The 22,701-nt window shown below is 43.0% G+C and overlaps 1 protein-coding gene and 1 long non-coding RNA gene across 2 annotated transcripts in view; one reads left to right on the top strand and one right to left on the bottom strand.

The window, feature by feature from the left end:
- The window catches only part of ANGPT4 (angiopoietin 4), a 41,532-nt gene extending 23,887 nt beyond the window's left edge, over window positions 1-17,645 (top strand). The window contains exons 3-9 of the mRNA XM_081949727.1: window positions 32-153; window positions 5,238-5,470; window positions 8,186-8,301; window positions 9,185-9,286; window positions 10,337-10,503; window positions 12,441-12,571; window positions 16,136-17,645. Of these exons, the coding sequence (XP_081805853.1) occupies window positions 32-153; window positions 5,238-5,470; window positions 8,186-8,301; window positions 9,185-9,286; window positions 10,337-10,503; window positions 12,441-12,571; window positions 16,136-16,308 (1,044 nt within the window). The 3' untranslated portion in view covers window positions 16,309-17,645. The remainder of the gene's footprint in view (window positions 1-31; window positions 154-5,237; window positions 5,471-8,185; window positions 8,302-9,184; window positions 9,287-10,336; window positions 10,504-12,440; window positions 12,572-16,135) is intronic.
- Window positions 17,646-18,114: 469 nt separating this feature from the next.
- LOC309390474 lies at window positions 18,115-18,576 on the bottom strand. Its single transcript, XR_014175137.1, has 4 exons — window positions 18,410-18,576; window positions 18,304-18,325; window positions 18,188-18,218; window positions 18,115-18,156 (listed from the first exon to the last, which is right to left on the bottom strand). It is a non-coding gene; the product is annotated as an uncharacterized lncRNA (long non-coding RNA).
- Between the last annotated feature and the right edge of the window lie 4,125 nt (window positions 18,577-22,701).

Here is a 22,701-nt window from a genome sequence, read left to right as displayed (position 1 = left end):
ATCTTGGCTTCTTTTGTTGCTCCATGCGCAGGTGCTGAACCAAACCTCCCGCATCGAAATACAACTCCTGGAGAATTCGCTGTCCACGAACAAGTTGGAACGGCAGCTCCTGGCGCAGACCAGCGAGATCCACAAACTCCAGGATCAGAACAGGTGAGCTGCTGGCGGGAGAAATATAGGCCTGTGATGGGGAACCTGTGACGTATCACAGGTGCCACACGGAGCCCTCTTGGCAGGCATGCAAGCGGTTGCCCCAGCTCAGCCCCACCGCGCATGCGTGCAGGCCTCCCGCCAGCCAGCTGATTCTCGGGTCTCTGCCGCATGGGCGGGGACAGGACACATGTGGGGGATGCGCGTGCATGCTCACAGGGGGGTTGGGGTCGCCTGCACATGGACAGTTTCCAAACATATTCTTTGTTTTTCTCTCTGCCTCCCTCTCTTTCTCTCATCTACCTCCCTCCCTCCTTCTACCTAACTATGTCTGTTTGTTTGTCTGTCTGTCTCTATCAACTATCTACCATTTACAATCTCTCTCTGTTCTTATTCTGCATCTCTCTCTCTCTCTCTCTCTCTGTATCCATCTATCTATCCATCTATCTATCCATCCATCCATCCATCCATCCATCCATCCATCCATCCATCCATCCATCCATCTATCTATCTATCTATCTATCTACCAGCTACCTCTCTCCCTCATCTAATTATCTCTCTCTCTCCCTCCCTACCTCCCTAGCTATCCATCAATCCATCTATCTACCTATCTACCTCTCTTCCTCATCTAATTATTTCTCTCTCTCTACCTACCTACCATCTATCTATCTATCTCTGTGTGTCTGTGTGTCTGTCTGTCTCTCTCTCTCTGTCTCTCTTTCTCTCTCTTTTTATCTATCTATCTATCTATCTATCTATCTATCTATCTATCTATCCATCCATCCATCCACCTATCTACCTATCTCTCTCTCTTTCTATCTCTCTCTACCTACCTATCTACCTACCTACCTCTCTTCCTCATTTAATTATCTCTCTCTCTTTCTCTTTCTCTCTCTCTCTCCCCCTACCTACCTACCATCTATCTATGTGTGTGTCTGTCTGTCTCTTTCTCTCTCTCTCTGTCTCGCTTTTTATCTATCTATCTATCCATCCATCCATCCATCCATCCATCCATCCATCCATCCATCCATCCACCTATCTACCAGCTACCTCTCTTCCTCATCTAATTATCTCTCTCTCTCTTTCTATCTCTCTCTACCTATCTACTTACCTACCTCTCTTCCTCATCTAATTAACTATCTACCTACCTACCTACATCTATCTATCCATCCATCCATCCATCCATCCATCCATCCATCCATCCATCCCTCTTGCTCTGCAGCCGGCCAGCTGATTTTCGAGTCTCTGCTGCATGTGTGAGGGGCTGGGCACATGTGGGAGACGTCTGTGCATGCGTGCGGGGGGTGGGGGGTGGTCCCATGCACAAGCATAGGGGGGATGCAGGGGGGCAGCAGGCCTCCCACGCCCCTTTTTTGGTTGCAGCAGGCTTCAGGGAGGCCTGCTGGGCCCAAAACAGGCTGTGTGGGGTGGGGTTGTGTGTCCGTATGCGCAGGGGGCAGGATGCGTAGGGGGTGTCTCTCATGCGCGCATTGCATTATGGGCGTGGGCCTGCAATGACAAAAAGGTTAGCCATCCCTGATATAGGCAGTCCATTCATTGGGAGAAGCAGCCCTGAAGACCCTTTGTTAGACTTGTGTCTGTTGCGGCATCTCCATGGTCATCTAATAGGAACGGGAACGTTTGGCAACTAATTCATGCTTCTTCTTTTTTTAATATAAAAAGTTTTTTTAAAATTTTTGTTACATCATGAAAAATTCTTTTCTGAACAGTGTCGTCCCGATTCGCCCTTTAACATTTCCACTAACCCATAATTCATTCTACATTATTTCCCATTTGAGTCGTATTACTTTTCTTCTTCTATTTTCCAATTTCTAATTTTTAATATATATATTAACAATATCATTTCCCTCCCTTCTTCTCTTTAAAAACGAACCAACTTATCTTTTCCATCTGTTTTCTATTAGCAACATACGCCTTCAATTTTTTATATAGTCAACATTTAACATGATTAGAAGGGAAGGGACCTTGGAGGTCTTCTAGTCCAACCCCCTGCTCAAGCAGGAAACCCTATACCAGGGGTGTCCAAACTTGGGAACTTTAAGACTTGTGGACTTCAACTCCCAGAATTCCCCAGCCAGCATGGCTGGCTGGGGAATTCTGGAAGTTGGAGTCCACAAGTCTTAAAGTTCCCAAGTTTGGACATCCCTGACCTATACCCTTTCACACAAACGGTTGTCCAATCTCTTCATTTCAACATATTTTTTAAAATTAAAGTTTCATTTCAACATTTGACAAGCCAAGTGCTCCCTAAAAGCCATGAAGGCATCTTGGGGACACAGCGGAAGAAAGTCAAACCATGACAAGCCAAACATATTTGCACTGTGGTCGGTCACAAGCAGGTCACTACACCTGTTTCCCTACGGGAGTGTGAAGCTGCTGGGTTTTTTCTTTCAGCCGTGGCACTTTTATGGATGGAGACGGCTCCTTGCACTAATGGATCCCTTGGGGAAGGTTCAACCGTCTGGGAGAGGCTCCCAGAAGACCTAGAAGTTAGGAAAGTGTCCTCAGATAATAACTTCTTCATTATTATTATTTTTAAATGACAGGACTCATTTCTAAGGTCAGTGTTTGATAGGTAGGTTGGTAGGTACATAGATGATAGATCGATAGATAGACAGATGACAGACAGAGATGGGTAGATAGACAGAATAGATAGAAGAAAGATAGATAGATGAGAGAGAGAGAGAATGATAGATCGAGAGACAGGCAGATGGATAGATAGACAGAATATGATAGATAGATAGATGGATAGATAGATAGATAGATAGATAGATAGATAGATAGATAGATAGATAGATAGATAGATAGATATGTTAGAAAGACTAGATATAGATAGATAGATAGATAGATAGATAGATAGATAGATAGATAGATAGATGATAGATAGGTAGGTAGGTAGGTAGGTAGGTAGGTAGGTAGGTAGGTAGATGATAGGTAGGTAGGTAGGTAGGTAGGTAGGTAGATAGACAGACAGACAGACAGACAGACAGAATGGTTAGATAGATGGGTGGGTGGGTGGATGGAAAAAAGATAGATGAAAGTGATAGATAGATAGATAGATAGATAGATAGATAGATAGATAGATAGATAGATAGGAGATGGATGGATGGATGGATGGATGGATGGATGGATAGATAGATAGAGAAAGAAGGATGGATGGATGGATGAAAGATAGATATAGAAAGAAGGATGGTTGGATGGATGGATGGAAGATAGATAGATAAAGAAGGAAGGATGGATGGATAGATGGATGGATGATAGATAAATAGATAGATAGATAGATAGATAGATAGATAGATAGATAGATAGATAGATAAAGATGGATGGATGGATGGATGGTAGATAGATAGATACATATAGAAAGAAGGATGGATGGATAGATGGATGGATGGAAAATAGATTGATATAGAAAGAAGGATGGATGGATGGAAGATAGATAAAGAAGGATGGATGGATGGATGGATGGATGGATGGATGGATGGTAGATGGATAGATGGATAGATGGATAGATAGATAGATAGATAGATAGATAGATAGATAGATAGATAGATAGATAAGGATGGATGGATGGATCGACAAACAGACAGAGATGGATAGACAGACAGACAGAGAGACACTCTTCAGAATGGCTTCTACAGTGTTCTCAACCATCCTGTTTAATCTGGCCAAACTTAGCATATTGCCTGAACCCGGCTGGTGGTTTGTAAACAAACCTGGTTCGCTTTGCTTGTGATGTTTTGGAGCACGAAGTGAGCTCCAGTTCCTACCAATCCGCTTCCTTCCCTCGGAAACAAATGTTTTGGGGCCATGATCCATGGGAGAAGCCTTGAGTCACTCTAGCCGTCCGAGAAAGAAACGGTATTTTGATCAACACCCAGCAGTTAGTTACGGCTTTGTAACAAGCGGGAAAGGCGGCCTTTGCAATCAGGAGTGTTGTTTGTTTATGGAAACGAAAATAAGGATGCTAAAATCCTCGGGGGGCATTTGAATTCTCGACCAAATGACATGACACTGGCGAGAGACCTTGCCGTCCACGGCTGACCTTCCCTTCTCTTGGCGAAAGAAGGTCCCCCATCCAGCGGCTTTCTAAAATATCTTCCTGGCACAGGCAGGAGGCCTTGTGAAACAAGCCAAGATCGTGCTGGCGCTGAAGAGCGGCAATCTTCTTCTCCCAAGGATTGTGGTCCCGGAGCTAGTTGGCCGGCATGAACTGCGATCTTAACCATGTTGGAAATATTCGCAAAAACAGGAGGGATTGAAGCGTGGAAAATTATTGTAAACTCAGTTCCAAATGTCTCCACAAGCATACATACATACATATACACAAATATTTATTTATATTTATATTTATATTTATATTTATATTTATATTTATATTTATATTTATATTTATATTTATATTTATATTTATATTTATATTTATATTTATATTTATATTTATATTTATATTTATATTTATATTTATATTTATATTTATATTTATATTTATATCTATATCTATATCTATATTTATATCTATATTTATATCTATATTATTTATATTTTCCCTAACTGGGCATACCGTACGCAACCCACCACTGATTAGGATAGAGAATAAGAATTGGAAGGGAGCTTGGAGATCTTCTAGTCCAGCCCTCTGCTCAAGACAGGAGCCTTACGCCATCCTGGTCAAATTGTTGTCCAATCTCCTCTTAAAAACTTACACACAGCACCCACAACTTCTGGAGGCAAGCAGTTCCACTGGTGAATTGTCCTGACAGTCAGGAATTTTCGTTCCAGGTTGCTTCTCTCCTTGATTAGTTTCCACCCGTTGCTTCTTCTCTTGCCTTCTGGTGCTTTGGAGAATAGCTTGATTCCCTCTTCCTTGCGGCAGCCCCTTAGATATTGGGCTATCACTTCACCTCTAGTCCTTCTCTTCATTAGACTAGACAAGGAGTCTCCAAACTTGGCAACTTCAAAGCTTGTGTACTTCAACTCCCAGAATTCCTCAGTCAGCCATGCTGGTTTGGAGACCTCTGGACTAGTCATTCTCAGCTTTCTCGGTGACCATCTTCCTGTCTCTGCAGCATCTTGGAAACCCGAGTCCGGCAGATGGAAACGAAGCACTTGAAGGAGCTGGAGGACATTCGGACCGAGAAGGACCAGCTCCACCAGCTGGTGAGTCACCAGAGCAACACAATTGAAGGTCTGGAGAAGTCCCTTCATGTGGCCAGCAGTAACGCCAGCCTTCTTCAGCAACAGCAGCTGCAGCTCCTGGAATCCGTCCAGAATTTGGTCTCCTTAGTCTCCGAAGGAAAAGGTACCTTCTTGAACATCCAAAGGAAGAGGTGGTTTTTGTGTTGGTTTTTTTGCAAGAAATTTTTATTTTTATTAAACAAACAACACACACAAAAAAAAACCCCATCATCTTACATTACATCTTGTAGAAAGTGTGTCAATTGGTTACAATTAGCTTTCGTGCATCTCTTCCAAAGTCATTACTTATATTCATATCAAATGTCAAAGATTCTTAATGAGTCTTACTAGCAACATAGCATAGTTCTCGTTTGACTGAAGTTGTTTTAGTGTCCTTTTGCCTAAAATAATCCATAGTTAAAAACACAACCACCTGATGGCATTTCATTAGTTATTACAAAAATCATCCAATAACCTTAAGCCTTTATAACATATTCTAAATAAAGGTAAGTTGACAAAGTTTCTAAGCCCCCTTTTTTTCCCAAGTCACTGTTTACAATTTTGTCCAGGTTCCTTTTGTTATGGTAGTACGTATATATGTATGTATGTATGTATGTATGTATGTATGTATGTATGTATGTATTTATGTTACAACCCCTGGCATGCCTAAATATGGGAGGAAGGTCACTACGCCCTCTTTCTGTCCTTCGGCTTATCACAGAAGACCATGCAGGCAGAAAACCATATTTTTATTTTTAATGTTGCCTTTTTATATTTGTGTTGTATTTGTACTGATAAATAAATAAAGGGAGACTAGTATAGATCTATTTCGAGCTAATTAGCTCTCATCAGCTAGCCATACCCTTACTGGGATTTGAACCTGGGCTGTATATATCTTAGGCAGGAGTCTTAGCCACTAAGCCACGGGCTCTCTTCCTTATCAGTTGAGCCAGGGAAATAGGTATGTATTTGTGTTATGAATGAATGATCATATATATAATTAACTGTATCCCTTATCATTATCATTCCATTATTATTTGTTATAGTTAATATTGGTTAACAGAAGATTCTTTATTGTTGATATCCATTTTCTTCTCATCAAACCAACACATATGTGTATCTTATTGCCATTGTCGATTATTTATTTAACATAACAATCTAAAAGTTTCTAAATTACTACTTACTAATTATAAAACTTAGTTAATTTTTTGTTATCAACTTTCAGATATCCAATAACATTAAACCTTTATAACATATTCCAAATAAGAATTAACAAAATTTCTAAGCCTTTTTTCCCCAAGTCACTGTTTGCTATTTGTATCCCAATTCCTCACCTCCAGCCAACATAAATATGTACCTTGTTACCATTATCAACTATTTATTTAACAAAGCAATCTAAAAATTACTAAATTCCTACTTACTAATCACCAAACTTAGCTACTTTTTTATTATCAACTTTCATCCTTCCAGAAGGCATATAGTCTTATTTATTTTGCCATTTGTGGAATTAATCTTCTGTTTATTTTCTTGGTAAAGTTTTTATGGACATCTCTCCACACCTTGTTACTTGTTGCATCTCTCAGGTAATCTCGGCACCCTCCATTTGCTACTTTAATTAATTTATCTTTGATTGTCAATCGTGCTTCTGATAAGATTTCTCTCCTTAAAACCATCTCTTTTTTCTTCTTCTGTGCCTTGAGATTTGGGGTAGAGTTCCAGTCCATCAAATTCCCTTTTCCATACTCCCATTTTTTTCGCTTTCCACCACTTTCACTCCACAAATCAAATCATCAGTTTTCTTATCTTTGTATTCATTTTTCTCTTCAATTTTTGGGGCTCCATCTCCATCGTTTTTTTTCTAGTATAAACTCTATCTTCTTCTCAATTCTCCCAGTTACCTCCAATAAATTTTGAATTCCTGCCCTTGGCTCTTATCACTTTTAATTTCAGAGCTTTGAAGTAGAAAAACAGTGAAATCAAAGGAGAAACAGGAACGAAGGCATAGTTTCAGAAACTCTAGCCTCCAAGCAGCAGTATTGCTTCCTTTCACTCTCTGATGTTGTCTTAGGCTTAAGGGAAACAAAGTTCTTAAATGAAGTTTAATAGCAAATAATAGAAATTTTTATTAGAATAGAGAAGGAGATATTAATCCTTAAGTTAAAAAATAAAGCAAGAAAAAGTCGACGAAGAAAAACCGGTCCATTCACTTTAAGAAGAGGAGAGAGAAAAAAAGTTGCGAGCACTTCAATCCACAAAGTGTAATTACAAAAGGGGAAAAAAGCATACTATCCAAAACAATCCAATGCATGTCAATTGCGCAGCTTACTTCTTCTGCTTAAGGATTTAATTTAGGATAAAAAAAGAAGGTTTTTTGGGAGACAGTCTTTTTCAGAACAGAAAGGATTCCGCACCAGATGGACACACTTTCTCTTTCCGTTTCCTTCTGTTCCGGAGCCGTCCCAACTTCATCAGTCTAGGCTGCCTTTTGTCGCCAGCTTGAAAACCTTCTCTTGGGTCAATCAGGGACTTTGCGGGGTCCCTGAGATCAGCAAGACATAGTCTTCCTGTTCACCGTCTCTTCGGGACAGTTTAGGTCCGATTGGACCACCCAGCGGCAAAAGTATCAGTGGCGGTCTCGCAGCATCGAGACCGCACATCCGTACCGTTGCGATGTTGGCTCCTCCTTTGGAAGAGATGGTTTTATTAAATTGATAGTCCACCTCAGAGTAGTTCCAGAACTTTCCCCTCACCCATCTCATCTTTTTGTTTCAATAAAATGGATGCTCCCCTTCTTCAATCTAAAAATCTGCAGAGAGCTTGTTTTTTTTTTCTTCAACAGTTCATCTGAAAAAAGAAGACCGGCTGTTCCATGACTGCATGGACATCCTTCAATCTGGATTCAACCTCAGTGGAGTTTACACACTCCACATTAACAATCTGACTGAACCCAAAAAGGTCAGTTGACCCAAAGATTAGATGAATCTAGTTGGTTGGTTGGGCTAGGTTGGGTTAGTTGGATGGTTGGGTTGGTTGGTTCGTTCATTGGTTGGGTTAGTTGGTTGGTTTGGTTGGTTTGTTGGTTGGGTTGGGTTGGGTTGGGATGGTTTGGGCTGGGCTTGGTTGGGCTGGACTGAGCTGGGCTGGGCTTGGTTGGTTTGGGTTTGGTTTGGTTGGGTTGGGTTGGGTTTGGTGGGTTGGGTTGGGTTGAGTTGGGTTGGTTGATTGGGTTGGTTTGGGTTGGTTGGTTGGTTTGGGCTGGCCTGGCCTGGCCTGGCCTTGGCTGGGCTGGGCTGAGCTGGGCTGGGCTGGGCTGGGCTGGGCTGGGCTCGGCTGGGTTGGGTTGGGTTGGGTTGGGTTGGGTTGGGTTGAGTTGGGATGGATAGATGGATGGATGGATGAATGATCATATGCCATCAGGTCAATGCTGGCACAGAAACATAGAATCATAGAATTGTAGAATCATAGAATCATAGAAACAGAATCATAGAGCTGGTAGGGACCCTGGAGATCTTCTAGTCCAACCCTCTTCTCAATGTAGGAGACCTGATACCATCCCTGTCCAATCTACTTGAGATGTAACCACAGAGCAACCACATAGACCAGTATTTCGCTACCTTAGCCATCCGGCAGGGGTATTCTGGGAGTTGAAGTCCACATCTCTTAAAATGCGTAAAGTTGGGAAACACTGACATAGATCAACCTTCTCCAGGCTGACCTGTCCTTCTTTCCAACAATCGATCGAAGGTCCTGTTGACCACTCTATACATTTCAAGCTGGTTATTTCTTCTTGCCTTATTTCCTTTTCTCCCTTTATCACTTCTTCTTTCTACTTTTCCAGGCCTTTTGCGACATGGAAACCGATGGAGGAGGCTGGACGGTCATCCAACGCCGGATCAACGGCAGTGTCAGCTTCCAAAAAACCTGGAAAGAATATAAACAGGTTTGCTACTGGTGTTTTCTGGTGACCACGGCTATGTCCAGATGTGGATAGGACAAGGATAGGATGGGATGGGATGGAAATAGGAAATAGAAATAATAGGAATAGGAATAGGAAATAGAATAGAATAGAATAGAATAGAATTAGAATTAGAATAAGATTAGAATCAGAATCAGAATCAGAATCAGAATTAGAATAGAATAGAATTAGAATTAGAATAGGATAGGATAGGATAGAATAGGATAGAATTAGAACAGAATAGAATAGACTATGGAATGGAATAGAACAGAACAGAATAGAAATGAAATGAAATGAAATTGAAATAATTAGAAATAGAATTAGAATAGAATAGAATAGAATTAGAATTAGAATTAGAATTAGAATTAGAATTAGAATAAGATTAGAATTAGAATAGAATAGAAATAGAATTAGAATAGAATAGAATTAGAATTAGAATAAGATTAGAATAGAATAGAATTAGAATAGAATAGAATAGAATAGAATTAGAATAGAATAGAATAGAATTAGAATTAGAATAAGATTAGAATTAGAATTAGAATTAGAATTAGAATAGAATAGAATAAGAATTAGAATAGAATTAGAATAGAATTAGAATAGAAAGAATTAGAATAAGATTAGAATTAGAATTAGAATTAGAATAGAATTAGAATTAGAATAGAATTAGAATTAGAATAGAATAAGAATTAGAATAGAATAAGAATTAGAACAGAATAGAATAGACTATGGAATGGAATAGAACAGAACAGAATAGAAATGAAATGAAATGAAATTGAAATAATTAGAATAGAATAGATAGAATTGAATTAGAATTAGAATTAGAATTAGAATAGAATTAGAATTCCTTCCTCCCTCCCTCCTTTTCTTCCCTCTCTCCCCTTCTTCCCTCCCTGCTTCTCTCCCCTTTCTTGCTTCCCTCCCTACTTTCCCTCCCTCTTTCCTGTTTATTCTTTCTTCCCTCTCTCCCCTCCTTCCCTCCTTCCTTTCCATCCTTCCCACTTCCCTTTGACCATGCCTGTGTTCCTCTCCCCACAGGGCTTTGGAGTTGCAGCTGGGGAATACTGGCTGGGGAACGAGGCCATCCATCTCTTGACCAGCCAGGCCGCCTCCGCTCTACGGGTGGAGCTTCTGGACTGGGAAGGCAACCAGGCTTATGCCCAGTATGACAAAGTCCGGCTGGCAGGGGAGCGCCAGCGCTACAGGTGAGACACTTTTCCTGGTGGAAACGTTCGGGATTCCAGAGGGAGTGTTAAGTAATTAAGCTCCCCGTTGGGAAAGCGAGTATGCAGAGAAGCGCAATGAGAGTGATATGGAAGAACACGCACAAACCAGCATACAGAGACACTGAATAGTATAAAAATATAGTAGTTTACTATGTAGAAATATAGAGGTATTCAGAGTCCGGTTAAAAGTCCAAGTCATACACGGTTCAGTCATTCAGTTATCAAAATAGTCAGTCTAGCACACAAAATTATAGCTAACAGTAGCAAACCACAGTACATCACAATACACCAATCAGCGTCTAACAAACAGAGAGCTAACAGCCATTCTGGCTCCCTCTTATGGCTGCTTGAGGTAACAAACCAATTACATCCCTTAAGCATTTAAAGTAACAGATACATTTGTTACAATCATAGCTTATATACATTGCCAAGCCAAGCCTAGGGTTACATCCCTAACAGGGAGCATCAGCCAGAAATGGGTTACAGCTGCAAACAAGACAGATCTAATCTTTGAGCCATGGTGGCGCATTGGTCAGAGCGCACTGCAGGCGACTTCTGCTGACTGCCGGATGCCTGAAATTTGGCAGTTCAAATCTCACCAGGCTCAAGCTCGACTCAGCCTTCCGTCCTTCCGAGGTGGGTAAAATCAGGACCCAGATTGTTGTGGGGCAAGAGGCTGACTCTGTAAACCGCTTAGAGAGGGGTGGAAAGCACTGTGAAGCGGTTTAAATGCTATTCCTTCTTTCCTTTCCTTCCTTCCTTCCTTCCTTCCTTCCTTCCTTCCTTCCTTCCTTCCTTCCCTTCCCTCCCTCCCTCCCTCCCTCCCTCCCTCCCAGTGGTTAGAATGCAGTATCGCAGGCTAACTCTGCCCACTGCCAGCAGTTCAATCCTGATCGACTGGCTCAAGGTTGAGTCAGCCTTCCGTCCTTCCAAGGTCGGTAATGTAAGGGCCCAAATTGTTGGGGGCAAGAGGCTGACTCAGCAAACCATTTAGAGAGGGCTAGAAAACACTGTGAAGCTGTATAGAAGTCTAAGGGCTATTGCTATTCCTTCCTTCCTTCCTTCCTTCCTTCCTTCCTTCCTTCCTTCCTTCCTTCCTTCTTTCCTTCCTTCCTTTGAAAGCATTGTGAAGCTGTATAGAAGTCTAAGGGCTATTGTTATTCCTTCCTTCCTTCCTTCCTTCCTTCCTTCCTTCCTTCCTTCCTTCCTTCCTTCCTTCCTTCCTTCCTTCCTTTGAAAGCATTGTGAAGCTGTATAGAAGTCTAAGGGCTATTGTTATTCCTTCCTTCCTTCCTTCCTTCCTTCCTTCCTTCCTTCCTTCCTTCCTTCCTTCCTTCGAAAGCACTGTGAAGCTGTATAGAAGTCTAATGGCTGTTGCTATTCCTTCCTTCCTTCCTTCCTTCCCTCCCTCCCTCCCTCCCTCCCTCCCTCCCTCCCTCCCTCCCTCCCTCCCTCTTTGTGTTTTGCCTGCAGTATTGCAGGCTAACTCTGCCCACTGCCAGCAGTTCAATCCTGACCAACTGGCTCAAGGTTGACTCAGTCTTCCCTCCTTCCAAAGTCAGTAACATAAGGGCCCAGATTGTTGGGGCAAGAGGCTGACTCTGCAAACTGCTTAGAGAGGGCTAGAAAACACTGTGAAGCTGTATAGAAGTCTAAGGGCTATTGCTATTCCTTCCATTCTTCTTTCCCTCCCTCCTTCCTTCCTTCCTTCCTTCCTTCCTTCCTTCCTTCCTTCCTTCCTTCCTTCCTTCCCTCCCTCCCTCCCTCCTTCCTTCCTTCCTTCCTTCCTTCCTTCCTTCCTTCCTTCCTTCCTTCCCTCCCAATAGCACCCTAAGTGCTACTGTTATTGCAATCTTATTGAAAGGTTCGTTTCCAAGGCTTCATCTCAGCCCCCGCTGCTTTCGCTCTTGTTTCAGGCTCGCTCTGAGAGGCTACAAGGGCTCAGCCGGTCTCCAAAGCGCGCTGCCATTCCAGGGAACATCCTTCAGCACCTGGGACTCCGATAACGACAATTGCATGTGCAAATGTGCCCAAATGCTCTCTGGCGGTAAGTATGCTTTAGGCTGCATCAACAGAGGGAGAGAATCAAGATCACGTGAAGGGTTAATACCACTTTATAAGGCCTTGGTAATAATGCCACCCTTGGAATACTGCATCCAGTTTTGGTCGCCACGATGTAGAAAAGATGTGACTCTGGAAAGAGTGCAGAGACGAGCAACAAAGAGGATTAGGGGACTGGAGACTAAAACATACGAACAATGGTTGCGGGAACTGGGCATGTCTAGTTCAATAGAAAGAAGGACTAGGGGAGACATGATAGCATTGTTCCAATATCTCAGGGGTTGCCCCAAAGAAGAGGGAGTCAAACTATTTTCCAAGGCACCTGAGGGTAGAACAAGAAGCAATGGGTGGAAACTAATCAAGGAGAGAAGCAACTTAGAACTGAGGAGAAACTTCCTGACAGTTAGAACAATTAATCAGTGGAACAGAAGTTGCCTCCAGAAGTTGTGAATGCCCCAACACTGGAAGTCTTTAAGAAGATGTTGGATAGCCATTTGTCTGAAACGGTATAGGGTTTCCTGCCTAGGCAGGGGGTTGGACTAGAAGACCTCCAAGGTCCCTTCCAACCCTGTCTATTCTATTCTATTCTATTCTATTCTATTCTATTCTATTCTATTCTGTTCTGTTCTGTTCTGTTCTATGCTGTTCTATTCTCTGAATAGGGGGATAGGGAGGGGAGGAATCATCCCAGAGAGAATACATATGATCACAATTGAGTGCAAAATTTCTGTTGCTATTTGTTCCGTGAGTTTCTTCCCATTTTTCGACATGTTGGCCATCTTCCAGTACAGGTAGCCCTCAACGTATGACCAAATGACAGCCCAAAATGTCTATGGCTAAGTGAGACATTCATTAAGTGCGTTTTGCCCCATTTTTTAGACTTTCCTTGCCACGTTTCTTAAGTGAATCACTGGAGTTGATAAATGAGTAACGCGGTCGTTAAGTGAATCCAGATTTCCCCCTGGACTTTGCTTGTCGGGAGGTCATAAAAGGGGATCGTGTGACCCCAGGGACCCTGCGACCATCATAAAGATGAGCCAGTTACCAAGCATCTGAATCTTGGTGCTCCAACGGTCGTAAGTGTGAAAAATGGTCATAAGTCGCTTTTTCCAGGGCCGTTACTGAAGTGACAAACTTACAACAGTTTGCTTAGTGGCCATTTGAAGTTACGACGACACTGGAAAAAGTGACTTATGACCATTTTTCACACTTACGACCGTTGCAAAATCCCACGTGATTTCCCTTCGGATGCTTCACAACAGACTCACATTTTATGATGGTCGCAGAGTCTCGGGGTCACACGATCCCCTTTTGCGACCGTCTGACAAGCTACGTCCATAGGGAAGGCAGATCCACTTAACAGCCATGTGACTAATTTCCCCACTGTAGTGATTCCCTTAACAAATGGGGTGAAGGAAAGTCTTAAAAGGGAGCAAAACTCACTTAATAAATTTCTCACTTAGCGACATAAATTTTGGGCTGTATTTTGGTTGTAAGTTGAGGAGTACCTGTACTGGAACACTGCTATCATGTCACCCCTAGTCCTACTTTTCATCAAACTAGACCAGGGGTGTCCAAACTTGGGAACTTTAAGACTTGTGGACTTTAACTCCCAGAATTCCCCAGCCAGCTGGCTGGGGAATTCTGGGAGTTGAAGTCCACAAGTCTTAAAGTTCCCAAGTTTGGACACGCCTGAATTAGACATATCCAATTCCTCCAATTGTTCTTCATATATTTCAACTTCCAGTCCCCTAATCATCTTGGTTGCTCTTCTCTGCACTCTTTCTAAAATCTCAACATCTTTTTTCTGAATATCACGGAGACCAAAACTTGACGCAGGATTCCAAGTGCAGCCTCAATTATGCAGCATAAAGCGGAATTATTATAATTTCTTGTGATTATTATAAATCAGTTCCCTAACGAGAGAACCAATTGGTTGTTCAGAATTTTAAATGTAGCTTCAAATGAACAGCCAATCACATAACCAACTGACCAAATTGGCGCACAAGACATTTATAAACTAAGGAGAATAGGACATTTTTTTTTTTTTGCTGATGATGTTACCTTGTCTGGTAACGAAACATTCTGAAATTAAATTGAAACAAGCTTGGGGTGCAAGCCATTTCCATTTCCATAACTCTCCAATCATTCATCTGGAAGAAGATGTATTAGAATTAGAATAACAGAGTAGGAAGGGGCCTTGGAGGTCTTCTAGTCCAACCCTCTGCTCAAGAAGGAGAACCTATACCATTTCAGACAAATGGTTGTCCCATCTCTTCTTAAAAACCTCCAGTGATAGAGCAGCCACAACTTCTGGTGGCAAGCAGTTCCACTGGTTAATTGTTCCAAGTGTCAGGAAATTTGTCCTTAGTTCTAGGTTGCTTCTCTCCTTGGTTAGTTTCCATCCATTGCTTCTTGTTCTACCCTCAGGTACTTTGGAGAATAGAACAGAACAGAACAGAACAGAATAGAATAGAATAGCAGAGTTAGAAGGGACCTTGGAGGACTTCTAGCCCAACCCCCTGTTTAGGTAGGAAACCGTACACCACTTTAGACAAATGGTTATCCAATCTCTTCTTAAAAACTTCCAGTAATCGAGCATTTACAACAATAGAATAGAATAGAATAGAATAGGAATAGGAATAGGAATAGGAATAGAATAGACTAGAATAGGAATAGAATAGGAATAGAATGGAATGGAATGGAATGGAATGGAATAGAATAGAATGGAATGGAATGGAATGGAATGGAATAGAATGGAATAGAATGGAATAGAATGGAATAGAATAGAATAGAATAGAATAGAATAGAATCCTTTATTGACCAAGCGTGATTGGACACACAAGGAATTTGTCTTTGGTGCAGATGCTCTCAGTGTACATAAAGAAAAGAAAATAATACAATAAAATATATTCATCAAGAATCATTATGAAGAATTATTTGTTTAGCAGAGTGATGGCGTTTGGGGGAAAACTGTCCTTGTGTCTAGTTGTCTTGGTATGCAGTGATCTATAACGTCATTTTGAGGGTGGGAGTTGAAACAATTTATGCCCAGGATGCGAAGGGTCTGTAGATATTTTCACAGCCCTCTTTTTGACTCGTGCAGTGCACAGGTCCTCAATGGAAGGCAGGTTGGCAGCCATTGTTTTTTTCTGCAGTTCTGATTACCTTCTGAAGTCTCGGTCTGCCTTGTTGGGTTGCAGAGCCAAATTAGACAATTATGGAGGTGCAGGCGAGAGACTCAATCCTTCCTCTGCAGAACAGAATCAGCAGCTCTTTGGGCAGTTTGAGCTTCCTGAGTTGGCGCAGAAAGAACATTCTTTGTTGTGCTTTTTTGATGACGCTTTTGATGTTAGGTGTCCATTTTAGGTCTTGAGATATGATAGAACCTAGAACTTTGAAGGTCTCTACTGTTGATACCACGTTGTCTAGTATTATAAGAGGTGATAGTATGGGAAGGGTTCTCCCAAAATCTTCTGGAGGCAAAATGTAATAACGGTGTAGGTATGCGATCCATGACTGACCCTTTTCCAACCCTTCCGTAAAACAGGTTGGTGGTTTGACGCCTGCGGCCAATCCAACCTAAACGGGATTTATTATCCGGCTCGCCACAACATCCGGAAATTGAATGGAGTCCGCTGGCATTACTTCCAAGGCCCAGGATACTCATTAAAAGCCACACGGATGATGATCAGGCCTTCCAGCGGTCGCGAAGGGGCGTGATGAGACTAACCAGGATGCTCTCCCTCCGAGTCAGATTGCACAGAATAACAAGAGTCGGAAGGGACCTTGGAGGTCTTCTAGTCCAAACCCCAGCTCAAGCAGGAGACCCTACACAATTCTGGACAAATGGCAGTCCAATCTCTTCTTCGAACCCTGCAGCGATGGTGCGCCCACAACTTCTGGAGGCAAGCAGTTCCACCGGTTCATTGTTCTCACTGTCATGGGAGGACAAGATTGGACTTCAGGGCCCATGTTGCTTTGCACCAGGGTGGAGACCTCACCAGCAGGCAAGAAGAAAATTACATTTCAGATCAGCGAAGTGGTTTCTGGACGCCGCCTGCGACCTATAAGGAAGAGAAGATAGCAGTCTCATCTTCCAAACTGATCAAAAGTGACTTGTGTAATTTAAACCTTGGCAGAGGTGGCTTGCAAGAAACACGTGTTTCTGCCCAACCCAAAAGAAAGGAAAAAAATATCTAGAAAGTCACATCTGTTTCTAACAGCCGGCCAAGATGGATCGTGTATATGTTTCCGTCAATGTGTGAAATTAGGCATGTCCTAGAACACTGATGGCGAATGTATGTGCCAGATTATATGTGTATGTATATGCGTGCACACCCCGGAGAACCAGAAACCCAAAGGCCAGATGGCCAGTACAGACATGCCTGTTTTGGGGGGCATTTTGGGGGCCGTTTTCAGGCCGTTTGGGGGCCATTTTCAGGCTATTATTTGGGTCCTTTTGCCCCCCAAACGCCCTGAAAACAACCTGAAAAGGGCACGAAAAACAGCTCGAAAATGGTGTGGAAAACAGCCTGAAAAATGACTTGATTCTTGGCTGTTGTTTGGGCCATTTTCAGGCCGTTTTCTGCTGCTCCAGCACCCGTGAGGAGCAACTGGCAACGGTGAGTGTGCCCACAGATAGGTCTCTGAGTGCCACCTCTGGCATCGTGCCATGTATTCACCATCACGGTCCCAGAATGCCCAGGAAATCTATAGAACGCCAACCATGGGACAACGAAGTATGAAACGGTTAATATTTTATGCCTTTCCTAGGCGTTCCATGCAACGCCCAAAGGCAAACCTGCAAAATATAAAACACGCCTGCTAAAGGGTCCCTCTAGCCTTCCTTGTTGCAGACAATGCTGGTCTTTTCCCCTTGTTATTTTCTGTAAGGAAATCCCGTGTTTTGTTTTGCAATTCTTCTTTTATTTTCGTATCCGTCTTTTCGATCAAGAGTTAGGGTTAAGGCCAGGGCTAGAGTTAGGTTAAATTTAGCCCTGATCCTAACCCTAACCCTAATTCTAACCCTAAGTGTAACCAGTGGTGAAATTCAATTTTTTTTTTTACTACTTGTTCTGTGAGCGTGGCTTTGTTGGCATGGCAGTGGAAGGATACTGCAAAATCCCCATTCCCTCCCCACTCTGGGGCCAGCCAGAGCTGGTATTTGCCGGTTCTCTGAACTACTCAAAATTTCTGATACCGATTCTCCAGAACCTGTCAGAACCTGCTGAATTTCACCCCTGAAACTTAACTCTAACTTTAGCTTTAACTCTAACCCTAACTCTTTCTAACTCTTAACCCTATCCATAATTTTTAACCTTAACCATAATCCTATCCCTAACCCTAAACCTAACCCTTAATCCTAATCCTAATCCCAGCCTTAATCCTAACCATAATCCAAATCCCAAACTGAATCCTAATCCTAACACTTCCTAATTTTTAACCCTAGTCATAACCCTTAATCCTAACCCTTAATCCTAATCCTAACCTTAATCCTAAACCTAACCGTTAATCCTAACCGTTAATCCTAACCGTTAATCCTAACCTTAATCCTAAACCTAACACTTCCTAACTTTTAACCCTAACCCTTAATCCTAACCCTTAATCCTAATCCTAACCTTAATCCTAACCTTGATCCTAACCCTGATCCTAACCTTAATCCTAAACCTCTTATTAATTTTTAACCCTAACCCTAACCCTAATCCTAAACCTAACACTTCCTAACTTTTAATCCTAACTGCTAAACCTAATCCTAATCCTAACCTTGATCCTAACCCTAATCCTAATCTTAATCCTAAACCTAACACTTCTTAATTTTAACCCTAACCCTTAATCCTGACCATTAATCCTAACCCTAATCCTAACCTTAATCTTAACCCTAATCCTAACCTTAATACTAATCCTATTGCTTCCTAACTTTTAACCCTAACCATAACCCTTAATCCTAGCCCTAATCCTAATCCTAATCCTAACCTTAATCCTAAACCTAACCCTTCCTAACTTTAATCCTAACCCCAATCCTTACCCTTTTCATGACCCTCTTTTCCTATTTTGTCTACTTGTCATTCTGCATAAGACATATTCTATACACGATGCCTTGGGAAAGTATGTGGCATATTACAATAACACAAACATTACTTTGCCTGAAAAGGTCACACGTTCTATAGACTTCCTGGGCATGCTACGCAATGCCAGCTTTTCACACATTGTTCGGTAGAGTATGTATTTGAAACAGCACATCTAGACTTAGTTCACACACACAACAATGGGGTTTTCTATGGTTTGAGGGCCCCCTGCTGCCTGAAACCAGCTTCTCAGTTTGCAAACCTTACTTTAGTGCAGCTAGGTAGGAGCCCACCCATTGTGGTTTATGCAACCCAACCTGGTTTAGCACAAGGTTCGAAGCCAGCGCATATTGGATCGGTGCAAGGTACGAAGGCATGAGTCGTCTTTTAACATTGTGGGTGGTGATCATAAGGAGTATTTGTTTGGTGTTGCACAAGACAAAAATCAGAATTCAGGACATGGTCAGTTAAAATAGTCTAAAGGCCTTTAATTTAATGTGGGGTCCTTGGTGCTCTTTCAGCTTGGTTTTCTTACAGACGTTTCATCACCCAACTCGGTAGCATCATCAGTGCCACTGTAGAAGGGAGTGAGGTTTGTGCAGTGGAGGAGAAGGAAAAGGAGAAGGAGAAGAAGTAGAGGAGGAGGAGGAGGAAGATGAGGAGGGAGAAGGGGAATGTGGAGTCCTTAATGTTCTCTGAGCTTGGTGGTTTTCTTGTAGGCATTTCATTACCCAACTAGGTAACATCATCAGGGCTACAAGTGAGTGGAGTTTGTGGAGCAGAAGGAAGAGGAGGTGAGGAGGAGGAGGAGGAGGAAGAGAAGGTGATGAAGAGGAGGGAGAGGGAGACTGTGGGGTCCTTGGTGCTCTCTGAGCTTGGTGGTTTTCTTGTAGGCATTTCATTACCCAACTAGGTAACATCATCAGTGCTAAAAGGGAGTGGAGTTTGTGGAGCAGAAGGAAGTGGAGGTGAGGAGGAGGAGGAAGCGGAGGAGGGGGGAGGAGAAGGAGGAGTGTGGGGTCATTGGTGCCCTCTGAGCTTGGTAGTTTTCTTGCAGACGTTTCACGACCCAACTAGGTAATCATATCCATGCTGGAAAGGCGCTCTCTGTTTATAGACAAGTGGCTTCCCTCGTCAGTGTTGGTGGGTAAAAAAACAAAAGAAAAGTGTCTCAATTTTGATCACGTGGCCACGACTGATGCTGCAAGTGTGAAAAACAGTCACGGGTCACTTTTTTCAGTGCCATTCTAAACTTTGAACTAAACAAAGGGTTGTAAGTTGAGGACTGCCTATATGTGGACTTCCACTCCCAGAATTCCTCAGCCAGGCATGCTGGCTGTAGAATTCCGGGAACCGAAGTCCACCCAACTGAAAGGTTGTGAAGATTGAGAAACACAGCATTAAGCCATGGATAAACACCTTAAGCTTTTCGCTAAACTCTGATTCGTAAAATGTCCGACTTCTCGAAACACTTCTGGCATGAAACCAAAACCAAGAAACGTTTGTTCCTTATCAGGAGGGTGGGGGGGTGTCTTAGGGTCTCCCCAGCTATTGTGTAGCCCTCCCCGAGATATATTTTATTTCCAAATGTATGATGGGAGCCCAACTGCCTACAACAGACAGACAAGGTAGGACTTCCCCCGCCCCCTTCCTTCCTTTAACTCAGGGGTGTCCAAATTTGGGAACTTTTAAGACTTGTGGACTTCAACTCCCAGAATTCCCCAGCCAGCTGGCTGGGGAATTCTGGGAGTTGAAATCTACAAGTCTTAAAAGTTCCCAAGTTTGGACACTCCTGCTTTAACTGTAGAAGACCTTGGCGAAATTCGCAACCTTAAATAAAGCACCTTGAAGTAGAAGCCAAGATTGTAGGGTCACATTCTCCAAGCTTTGCCCACCTCTGATTTGACCTGCCGCTCCCATCATCCCCAGCCACTTGGGCTAGCAGAGGACGTGGGCGCCCTCTTGTGGAACGAAAGGGCCGATGACCAATATCTGAAGACCGATCACTTCCCCAAACGGTTGACCGATATTACTTGCCGTGGATGTTACATTCTGTACAGCACTTTGCACACGGATAAGTGTAAATAAATGTTAACCTCGAAGCGTGGTGTTACTTTCTTTATTTTCCCTGCTTTTTAAAAAAAAAACATCCATCTGAGTTGGCATGAAAAGCAGCTCCGAGGATTGGATGTGGCAAGATTTTGTTGTGGCCTGCCAGAAGCCATCAGAGCTGGCAGCAGATTCGGACAGCGAGGAGGTTGGGGAGGAAGATGGGCCAGTCCTGGAGTCTGGGGAAGGCTCGGACGAGGGCTCTGTGTCGGAGGCAGAGAGGGGGCCAGGGCCGTATGCCAGTTATCAGCTGCCTTCAGAGTCAGAGACATCAGTGGGGCAGAAGAACAGCTGGAGCCTGTTCCCAGTGTGCGCATGCTCAGAGTTGCCAGACGAAGGGAACAGCTAAAGAACAGGGGTCGACTTGGGAGTAAGGCCAGAGGTGGACGATGAATGGCCCCCCCCAGAGGAAACAAAAGAGGAGCAACAGGGGAGTGGAGTTTGCAGGAGACCATTAGTTCGCTTCATTGGTTCGTGACTCTCCCAGACTCCTGGCCAAGTTTTACAGATATCGGCCTGGCAGCTCTCCAAGCCAGAGAAGGTCTGTGACCGTAAATCCTCCCTTGAGAGACTTTGCTGGATGTGAATGAGCAGAATTCACAGCCAATTAATAAACTGTTTTTTTTTGTCCGGATAAGGAGTTTGTTTCATGCTCTTGGGAAGTCTTGGTTAGAACAGATGTGGGCGTCCAAAAAACCCACAACGTCTTTAGATTTGGGCACCGTGAACTGACCACAATCATTTCTGAATGTAGAGAAGTCTTCAGGGGCGTTTGGAGAGAGAGGGCAAAGAAGAGATCAGGTTGGCACCTGGGTAGCATCTGGACTCTTCTAAACTCTCTAGGCCCCCAAAGTTAACCCTGACCTACGGCCGGAAACTTCCTTAGCGACCTCTAGCCATAAGAAGATTCCCACAGCTGGGCAGTTACTGGATCATCAGAGGGGGCCTTGTTAAAAGAGATCTATCTCTATTAATCTTCACATCATCATCGTCATCATTTAATGACCCTATAATCCCTTGCGTCAGGGCAGATTCTGGGCAACTGAATGGAGAAAGCAGAGAGTTTGGATGGCCGGATGCCTTTCCTGTCGCCAATGCAGAGTTTTGTGCAGCAGATATAGTCTCATTGTGCCCAGAGAGAGAAATCTCTGCCACCACCTAGGATTGAACTCACAGCCTCCTGGTTGTGAGGCAAGAGCAGCACCTCTAGGCCACCGCACCGCTCTATCTCCATCAATCTTCACATCAACACTTAATTTAGAACAGGGGTGTCCAAACTTGAGAACTTTAAGACTTGTGGACTTCCACTCCCAGAATTCCCCAGCCAGCATGGCTGGCTGGGGAATTCTGGGAGTTGAAGTCCACAAGTCTTAAAGTTCCCAAGTTTGGACACCCCTGATTTAGAATATACCAAAGATGAGAGAACCTGGGACTTTAATGAAACTTTTAAAAGGTTTATTAAAGAATTGCCCATAAATAATTACAATGTCCGGAAGATACAATCCAATCATATTTCTGCAGAGATGAAGGACAGAAAGATAATCAGTTGGTCCCAGGTTGTTTTAGAGCAGGGATCTCCAAACTTGGCAAGTTTAAGACATCTAGACTTCAACTTCCAGAGTTCCTCAGCCCAACATGGGGAATTCTGGGAGTTGAAGTCCACAAGTGTTTTAAAGTGGCGGATATTGAGAAACACTATTTAGGGAATGCCCATGATCCTTTGCTCCCCTCAAATTGGTTGTAGGAATAAGAAATAATCCGAAAAAGCAAATTAAAGTGTTGCCATGGGAATATTCGCCCCCTAGGTGGCGCCAGAGGCCAGGTCTAGGGCAAACTGCCCCTGATTTTCTGAAATCCATCAGATGAAACATTTGGCAACCTTTTAAAACCAGCTTCCTGTCCATTAGGCCTCCGAATGAGGGTTAAGGGGTGGGGGGGT

Source organism: Natrix helvetica (assembly GCF_964273705.1).
Source record: "Natrix helvetica genome assembly, chromosome: 3".
NCBI classification, from domain to species: Eukaryota; Metazoa; Chordata; class Lepidosauria; order Squamata; family Natricidae; genus Natrix; species Natrix helvetica.
The sequence above is the reverse complement of the archived record's forward strand: the minus strand, read 5'-3'. Positions and strand labels throughout refer to the sequence as shown.